Source organism: Arachis ipaensis, chromosome B04 (genome assembly GCF_000816755.2).
Source record: "Arachis ipaensis cultivar K30076 chromosome B04, Araip1.1, whole genome shotgun sequence".
In the NCBI taxonomy this organism is placed as follows: Eukaryota; Viridiplantae; Streptophyta; class Magnoliopsida; order Fabales; family Fabaceae; genus Arachis; species Arachis ipaensis.
The window spans coordinates 105,711,084-105,720,916 of record NC_029788.2 but is presented as its reverse complement, the minus strand read 5'-3'; the positions used below and the strand labels follow the sequence as shown (position 1 = coordinate 105,720,916).

Here is a 9,833-nt window from a genome sequence, read left to right as displayed (position 1 = left end):
ATGTGCCACAGAAACCCTAATTATCCAAGTATAAGAGGATTATATGTCACGTATCCCGTTAAGTCTAGATAGTTAGTGATTTAGGAGAATTTGTTTTCAAGCTGTTGTTCATGTAAATTACTTTTCCAAGGTTTACAGGAACTCAATTAGAATAAGGGTCATACTTCCATTCTACCCACATTCATAAGATGAAGAACGAAAACAAATTCTTGAAATTGAAAACAATACATGAATTAAAATAGAATAGTAATAGTATCAATCCATACAATAGACAAAGCTCCTAACCTTAACAGTGGAGGTTTAGTTGCTCATGGTTCAGAGAAAAAATAAGGATTTTGAAAACTTGTAAATTGCGGAATGAGGTCCGTCAAAGAGAAGAGTGAGCCCAAAGGGCTGAATCTTTTCCTTTTATATCTAATCCTAATTAATATAAAATATATTTTCTAAAACTAAATAATATCTTTTCCTATTTGTAATTAAAATAAAAGTTTTAATCAAAATCTAAAATAATCTTCAAATACTTCTTATCTTGCGTGGGGACCATGGTTTCTATTTGAACTGGCACCTAACTTCAGGAAAATGAAGTTAGGCGCTGCCTTGGCCTAATGGGACTCCCAACTTCTTCTTTCATATGGCGCCTAACTTGGAAAATTCTAAGTTAGGTGCCACCTTGGCAGCATGCATTGTGGAAGGCTTTGTGATCCTGGCGCCTAACTTGGAAAATTCCAAGTTAGGCACCATCTTGACCGTATATAATGGAGAGAAAGGGTATACTATTATATATTATTGGAAAGATATGAAAGTTAGCTTTCTAATGCCACTAGAACCGCATCAATTGAACCTCTAAGTTCAAGTTATGTCCGTTAGAGTGAAAGGAGGTCATGGTTGACAGCATCATCCACTTTCTTCCTCTTCTTCTATAAAACTCCGTCAAATCCATCTGAATGCTACCTGAAATAAACAGAATTGCACACAACTCAAAAGTAGCATTCATAGTGGCTAAAAAGTATTTAAATCTTGATTAAACTTAACAATTCAAATGCAAATTCACTAGGTAAAGATAGGAAAGATGCTCATGCATCACCTGCTTAAAACTCTTGCTGACTTAAGTATCGGAGTCTCCTGCAGGTACTTCGCCCCACCTCCTCATGAGAAACTTGAACGGCAGCACCTCGGCACAAGAACAAGTCAGACGCTGCCTCGTCAGGAGTCCAGAGCAAGTGGGACAATCTCACCCCTTGCCTCTTACCTACGCGGTGTTACAATTCTCAATCCGGAGCAAGAGTGACAAAACTCAACCCTTACATCTTACCCAGCGTCTCGAACCTTTACCTAGAGTAAGTGGACAACGCCACTACCTCTTACCTAGTGTCTCAACTTTTATCCAGAGCAAGTGGACAACGGCACTGCATCTTACCCGGTCACATATATCTTAATCAGATTCAATTTTATTTTCAAGTCCATCCTCCACCTTACTCCACTTCCTTCATAGTCAATAACATCATTAATCATCATCACCTCTTAATATCATAGTCATCCTCAATGCACCTCAATCATAATTAATCATCATCATCTTAATTTATCATCACTCGTCATTATTCCTCTTATTACATTTAATACATCTCACCTCAATATCAAACTAACTTCTTTAATGGGTTTGCTCTTCTTCTACAACCTAACACTAGCTATCGGACCTTAAATAGGAGTGACGGATGTTCACAAACTTGCCAGAAAGGTCAAACAGTTAAAATCAGGATTTTAGTGCAAAAACAGGACATCGTGCATACGCATCATACTGTGCGTACGCACGCACCAAACAACTTTCCCAGCGTGTGCGTACTCATCATAGTGTGTGTACGCACAACTTGTAAAACTTTCAGGGTGTGCGTGTGCACACCCATCGTGCGTAAGCATGAGTCTCAAGACATGCTCTGATTTGTGTGTGCGCACAATAGTGTGCGTGGACACACATACCAGAATTTCTGGTTTTTCAACAACTTCTGTGAAATTCTATTTTTAAACCTAAATTTCAAACGCGCATAGCTTTTTTCATTAAAAATTATTTTTCGTATGTTCTTCGAGCGTTGTAAACTTTTCTGACCCAACTTTCATTCAAAATAAGTTTCACAAGATTTAGGAGTCTGGAAGCCAAGTTATGACCCGTCGAAGTTAGTCAAAAATTCAATTTTTGCCAAGGATTCAAAACCTCAAGTTTTCCAAAATTCCAAATACAATACCAACCAAAACATAATCAATTCGACACCAAATATTCTTGCACACTATCACATACCCATTTATCCAATTCACAATTATTATAAAACATAATTCCACCAATTCCTTCAAACCATTTTTACACACAATTCCGCCAACTTCACCAATCAATATCAATATCACATTTCTACATATTTAATTCAATATATCACAATTCAGAGCATTTAAGCCTATCTTATGGCAACTAGCCTAAGTTTTCACATATCATTATAGATTAGCTACAGAAAATCAAAACCATACATTGACCGATTTTCTCCCAAACCACAAAGCATCACAAAAACTTATTTTCAAAAATTTTCAAGCCTCCAAAGTCCACTTGACCAGCTTCCAAGGGTTCCAAATCAATTCAACAAACTCCAATCACCACAACTTTATTCCAATTCACCAATTTGACATCAATTTCACATATATTCAACCTAATTTCACTATAATCAATACAAGGGTTCACTAATTCACTAATTAACAAAGGTTTAGTGGTTTCTTATCTTATCCACTCGAAAATTGGGGTGAAACTCGTTTATAATCCATGCTAGAGTATCCCTACACAATTAAAATCACAATAATTCAATATCCCAAAAATAAAAAATGCAAATTTATAGGAAAGGGAGATTTGGGCATGAATTTCGAGATTCCTTACCAAATTAATCAGATAGAATTGAAGAGGACTCTGAGATGAATGCATGGCCATAAACGGGTCGTCAATCGGAACTTCGAATTGAAAGTCATGGAAGATTGAAATTTGGATTGAAATTTGGGGTTAGGGTTGATGCTTCTTCCCTCTCTTCAACGTGAATTTCAAAAATGAATGGGGAAGATGATGAATTTCAGCTTATATACGTTGGGTCTTGGGCCCAGTATGAGTCCAGTTCAACCGGTTTGATTTATTGGTCTAATTTTAGGTCAAAATTTTTAAAATTAGTATTTTAATTCGTATTTTAAATGTTTTTACTTCTTCAAACTATAAAATTTAATTTTCATCATTTTTTTGACTCATAACTAATTGTCTCAGTTGTAGTGCTGGACAAACTTAAGTCGGTACTGCCGATTAAATTATCAGTACACGTCTTTACGCATTTTCTGAAATAAATTACATTCTCTCGGTCAGAAAAATCTGCTGAGTCCAAATATCACCATTAATTTTTCAAATTATAAAACCTAAATTTTTCAATCCTTTTAGTCTATATTTAATTAATTACTTATTTAATTACCGTTTAACCGGTTTACACTATTCACCGCAAAAGTTAGACCAGGTCGAGTTAGTGTTAAATATTGTAGATCACCAACAATAGATCTATAGAGTTTGGGATCTATAAATAGTTCTCAGTCATCTACAAACAATTTAGTGCTAGACATTATTAGTGTAGGCATAGGTTTTGATGTGTCCATAACTGATCTTTTTAATAATTCAATAGTATACTTGGATTGTGTAATGAACAAATTGCCCTGAGGCATATATATTGCCTCAAGTCCAAGAAAATAGCTAAACTGTCCCATATCCTTCAAAAGAAAAACTTTTAATTGAGTTGTTGAATAAGAATTTCAATATCCATCGAATTACTATCTGTGACAATTGTCATCAACATACACTATTAAATAGATCACATTAGCATCATAGAACTTGACAAAGGGAGATATATCATATTTGGTTTCTTGAAAACTAAATTTTGTTAAAGCTTCTGTCAAAGTTTGATACCATGCTCTAGGTGCTTGTTTAAGGCCATAAATGGCTTTATTAACCTTACACACTAGAGTTTCATCACCTTGAACATAGCCTTGGAACTAGGACATGTATATAGTCTCATTGAGTTGGCCATTTAAAAGGCATTATCAAAATCAAAGTGTCTTAATGTCCAACCTAATGAGAATGCAATGTTTAAGATTACCCTCATAGTAGTTGGCCTTACCACAGGGCTATAGATTTGATCATAATCTACACCTTCAATTTGATGAAATCCTTGTCCAACCAACCTTATTTTATATATCAAAATTTCACCTCTTTGATTTCTTTTTATTTCAAAAATCCACTACCTTCTTATATATGACAATTGCATTTAATGTAGGTTCTGCTAAGGTTTAAGTGTTACACTTCTCTAAAGCTTGTTATTCCTTATCCATAACCTCTCTCCAGTGATTAGATTGCAAGGCTTCTTTCACATTTCTTGGTACACTATGAACCAGATCATAAGTCAGTGCAATTAAAATATTTGGTTTAGCAGCACCAGACTTTGATCTGGTGGTCGTTGGGTGATCATTGGTTTTAGGTAGTGGTGGTAAACAAATCTCAATACCACTGATAGGTATTGGTTCATTCTGTGTCATTTATGGAGAAGGGTGATTGCTTTCTAGTTAAGTGTCTAAAATAGAGGAGGAAGCAATGATAGGATATTGTTAAGTGTCTCTAGATGAAGCTAAGTTTGGTACAGGACTATAAGTATTTATTGGTAATGGAGGTGTTGTGTTGGTGAGCTATTTATGTCTAATTGAGTAGTGGGGTTAGGAATGTGAATCTGGAACATTTTGTAGCAGCATCTTCCAAAGATGGATTTCTACTAATAGCTTCTAATTCAAATAGTTTCTGATATAGAAAAGTATTTTCATAAAAAATCACATGTCTAGCTAAATATATTTTGTTATTTTTTACCATATATTTGTACCTTTTATAGTTGGAGTCATATTCTAAAAACAAACATGGTTTTGACTTATAATTGAACTTAGTTTTACTATAAGGTCTCAGAAAAAGAAAGCACACGCATCCAAAGATTTTAAAAACTGATAATCTAATAAATGATAAAATAGAACCTGAAAAGGACATTTATTGTCCAGAATTGGTGTTGGCAAATGTTTTATAATATAGACTTCACTTGTGAAGGCATCCTCCCAAAAACTCATTGGTAAAGATGTTGTGGCCAACAACGAGAGGCTCATTTCAGTAATTTTCTTGTGTATTCTTTCTATACTACCTTGTTGGTGATGAGTATAGATACAAAACCTTCTATATTGTATTCCTTCAGAGGCAAGAAAGTTAGTAAGAGCCCTGGACATAAATTCCATTTCTTGGTCTGGCCGTAAAGTCTTAATGTAGTGACCAGTTTATTTTTCAATGAAAGATTTATAATTTTGAAAGGCAATTAAAGGTTGAGATTTGTTAGCAAGTAAGTATAAACACATGAACTTAGAATATGCATCAACAAAGAAAATGTAATATTTAAATTCATTTTTGGAAACCATAGGGGCAAGACCCCATATATCAACAAAAACAAGTTGTAACAGTTGAGTATATTCAGTTTTACTTTATTGAAAGTGTAATCTATGCATCTTGACTAAGGAACAAATTTCACATACATTCTTTAATGTAGAAACAGAACCAATATTTATTGAACATTTCTTTAGAATTTCAGTTACAGCTTTCGTAGAACTATAACCTAATCTTTTATGCCATAGTTTCACTGTAGGATTAGGATTACATCTAGAATCATCATGATTAACTAAACTACTGGCAACATTGAGAGATTTATAAGAGCTAACTTTAGAACTAGGTACATCATTTAGATTATTGAAAGAATCTGTAAAATTGAAAAATAATCTAGGGACTCTTAAGATTATCAAAAGAATATGTCCACTTCCTAGGTACACCTTGGGGAAGAAGCAATATGAAATTGAAATTTTCTTCTCTCTTTTTATTTTTTACCCTTTTACTGCTTAGGAGGCTTCTTATGAATATTTTCTGTTTTCGAGCTGCAAGAGCGAAGAAGGTGAAGGAGGGTATGATGCTGAGAGTGGCGGTGCGATGGAGCTGCTGGAAGCCAATGGCTTCTCTTCCTCTCCCAACAATTCGATTCCCTCGCCGCCCACGTCTCCTCCGCTTCCCCACCTCAAACCTCCTCTCTCCTCTGTCCGCCTCCGCGGCACTTGCTCCCAGTGACTCTTTCTCCTCCTCCTCTTCCTCCTCCTTCCATGTTGATCTCCAACCTTATCTCCGTTGCTCCATGCCTCACAAGCGCCTCCGAGTCGCAGTACTTCTCAGCGGCGGTGTCGACAGCAGCGTCGCCCTCCGGCTCCTCCACGCCGCCGGCCATTCCTGCACCGCCTTCTACCTCAAGATTTGGTTCCAAGTACTGCTCCCTTCGAACTCTAATCCCTCATTAAATTCTCACAACTGAGTGTTTATAACATGATTTGACCTAGTATATGCTTGCATGTAGTTAGTTAACAAAACTGCACCTTAATCGAACCATTCCCAACACACTTGTTTAGATTGGTTCTGACGCGTGGCTTTTATCTTTAGGAAGATTTTGAGAACTTTTGGTCAGAGTGCCCCTGGGAAGAGGATTTGAAGTATGCCAAAGCTGTTTGTAATCAGGTTAATTTCTTTCCTTGTTCACTACTCAAAAGAAAGAGCTCATTGTTGCTTATGTATAATGCAAACTGAGTTTTATTACAGGTTGATGTGCCATTAGAAGTTGTGCATTTGACCGATGAATACTGGAACAATGTGGTATGATGAAATGAACTCCTCTCTTGAACTTGTTTTTGTCTATTCTTTACTCAGTTTCACCCAAGCTGTCAAACATCAAATTATAGCACATTCGTGTAATTAGACTATTAAAATAATTGAGTACTTCTAATTAAGATGCACACATGCTACATATCAGGTTTCTTACATCATTGAAGAGTATCGTTGTGGCCGAACTCCTAATCCGGATGTTCTCTGTAACACAAGAATAAAATTTGGTGCGCATTGAATTACATGTGATGAACGAATCCACTGCCATGGTTTATTCTGTGTACTCTTTCGTTAATCAAACATTAGTTTTTCAGGTGCATTTTTAGATGCAATAAGTGGTATGGGATTTGACTATGTTGCCTCCGGACATTATGCAAATGTTATCCACCCATGTGCAGATCAAATGGAGGAACCTTCTGTTCTAGAGCTGTCACAAGACATGGTACCCATATGAGATGTATATACTATTATCATTAACTGATCGGTTATATACATAGTCAACTTTCTGTGAAGAATTTAGACAGATTAACTTAAATTTTTTTAGAAGTCCTATTAAGTGTTTGCTTTCTCGTTTATTACTCAGATAAATATTTTTGTTAGCAGTTGGTTTCTTATGTGGTTTTAAAATTTTAGGTGAAAGATCAAACGTATTTCCTTTCACACCTCTCACAGTCCCAACTGAAGCAGCTTCTTTTTCCTCTTGGGCGTATTTCCAAGGTTTGTTGTGACTGACTTGTACCAGTTACAATGCTTTATTTTTGTGCGTTATGTTGTCACTTTTATGATGGTCTAGCATGACTAATCGGCTGTATGCATTCAGAAAATACTTGTTATTTTTGTAGTGCCCTGAATTGTAATTTGAGTTTGAAAATTATATGCTGTTTTGCACTAACCACTTATGAAAGGCCCAAGAAGTTATTTTGTCCTGTTTAGTTAACATTTTTTATCATTTCGGGCATGCTAATATTTTTTTGTAAATGAAAAGATTAAAAACAATTATAGCACTGCATTGTGAAAAATAAATTTTGAAGTCTAACTTTTGTCTCCTGCCACAAATTTTGTAGGACGAAGTCCGCAGACTGGCAACAGAATTTGATCTTCCAAATAAGGATAGAAAGGATTCACAAGGTATATGCTTTTTGGGCAAGGTATGCAAAGTAAACAGCTCCATTACACTATATCTATGTCAAAGTTTTGAGAAATAGATTCTTCTACATATCACCAATGATTCTTTTGAATTGATTTGAATGTGGACGATGTTGATTCTGAAATTTTATTCATGTTAATTTACATTTTGAATAATTTACTTTTATGTTGTCAGTTAGTTCACATTTTAGTATTTTGAAACAAATCTCAAAATAGTTTTCTTATTCAAAATCATGTCCTTATCTTCTGGGTAACAGATAAGGTTCAGTGAATTTGTTGCAAGACATATTGGGGAGAGGGAAGGTATCATACTAGAAGCTGAGACAGGAGATTTCCTTGGCAAACATCGGGGATTCTGGTTTTATACTATTGGCCAGCGCCAGGGTTTACGTCTACCTGGGGGCCCATGGTTTGTTCCCTCTATGTTTCTTTTTGGCATCAACTGTATTATCTATCTAATGAAGTTTAAACCATATAATTATAGATTCCATTTTATCCTGAAGATAGATCCCACATATTGTAGGTGAAGAAGTATGAAAGTCTGAACTATATAGTTCACACTGAGAGGTTTTTAAACTTTTGATAATTTTCTTGAAAGGGATCAAGCTTTTACTCTTCAACAAGTTTCTCCACCTAGATTCATTTTAAAATTTGCTTTCATTGTATATTTATCCTAGTCTAAAGTATTAATTTTGGCCTCCTTCTAAAGTTTCTTATCCCATATTTCTTCTCGCACAGGTATGTTGTTGAAAAGGATATTAAAAACAATGTAGTCTTTGTGTCAAGAAATTACTTTTCCTTTGACAAAAGAAGGCGCCTATTTCGTGTAAGCTCTTTAAAATGGTTGAGTGGGCTGCCTGCAACCCAGATAAGTAAGCTTCAATGCAAGGTGAGAAGTTCTCGAATTTCAGTTTTTCTTCCCTGTTGGGATAAACTGGAAACATTTTCGTTCTATGTATAGTACTGTAAGTTCTGTTATCTTGAACCATTTCAGGTGAGACACGGTCCGGGATTTTATGATTGTAGTTTCGAAATGGAAGTAGGAAAGGATGGTCAAGAAAGCGTTGCTGTTGTCCGGTTATCTGAAGATGATCAAGGCCTAGCAGCTGGGCAATTTGCGGCCTTCTATGAGGGAAGGAAATGCATAGGTTCCGGTGTGATTTTGGAGTCATGGGATGATCAAAGTTTTCCTGTATGTGCAAAAGCTTTAGAAATTGCAAGAATGGAAGATAAATCAAAGCTAGGCAATCCAGTCAAGATAAAAGTTAAATCAGAAGAGGTGTTTGTTTCCACAGAGGTAGCAAGCAAAGCATGATAAGAGAATAAGAAATTCTTGAGTTGCTGCCACTAAAACAATAAGCAGAGGGCTTTATATATTCCCTTCCAATTGGCAATCAAAATAATCCATAGAAATGGACATAATGTAAGGAAGAGGGATGACTATTTTATGTTGCAATGCAAAGATAGTAGAAAAGTAAGAGCACCCATTATTTGGTAGTTTGTAGTTTTTTTTTTTTTTTTTTTTTTTTTTGGGGGGGGGGGGGGGGGGGGGGGTGGTAGAGTAAAAGAAATCACGTGACAGTGACATGAACTTTGTCTGAGATGACAGATGAGTTAGGTAAAGCAATCATGTAACTGCCATTTGAGATCTCACAATCAATAGTTAACAGAGCACCAAGCCTCCAACAGTGTTAGCTTCTAGGAAAGTAGGGATTAGTTAGTAGTAACAAAAACAAGTTTAAAAGAATAAGTATTTCATTAAAGTTTCTAGCTTCAAGAAAACAAATTAAAGACTTGTTGACACTACAGGAACCTAAAAAAGTTAGCCCAACTTGAATAAAATATTATATATCCATTCCACTCAGGGCCCGTTTGGGAAACTTCAAAAGTAATTTTTTTTGAGCTTTTAAAT

The 9,833-nt window shown here is 35.6% G+C and overlaps 1 protein-coding gene across 2 annotated transcripts; it reads left to right on the top strand.

Moving 5' to 3' along the window:
• LOC107639665 (tRNA-specific 2-thiouridylase MnmA) lies at window positions 5,809-9,427 on the top strand. Of its 2 annotated transcripts, XM_021121459.1 has the most exons (11): window positions 5,901-5,948; window positions 5,991-6,383; window positions 6,557-6,631; window positions 6,713-6,766; window positions 6,924-7,002; window positions 7,090-7,217; window positions 7,409-7,492; window positions 7,840-7,923; window positions 8,179-8,330; window positions 8,660-8,810; window positions 8,916-9,427. In XM_021121459.1, exons 1-11 carry the CDS (start codon window positions 5,922-5,924, stop codon window positions 9,234-9,236), a joined length of 1,548 nt encoding a protein of 515 aa, XP_020977118.1. In that variant the 5' UTR covers window positions 5,901-5,921; the 3' UTR covers window positions 9,237-9,427. The 2 variants fall into 2 exon arrangements, with proteins under 2 accessions (XP_020977117.1, XP_020977118.1); XM_021121458.1 differs by having other exon boundaries at window positions 5,809-6,383.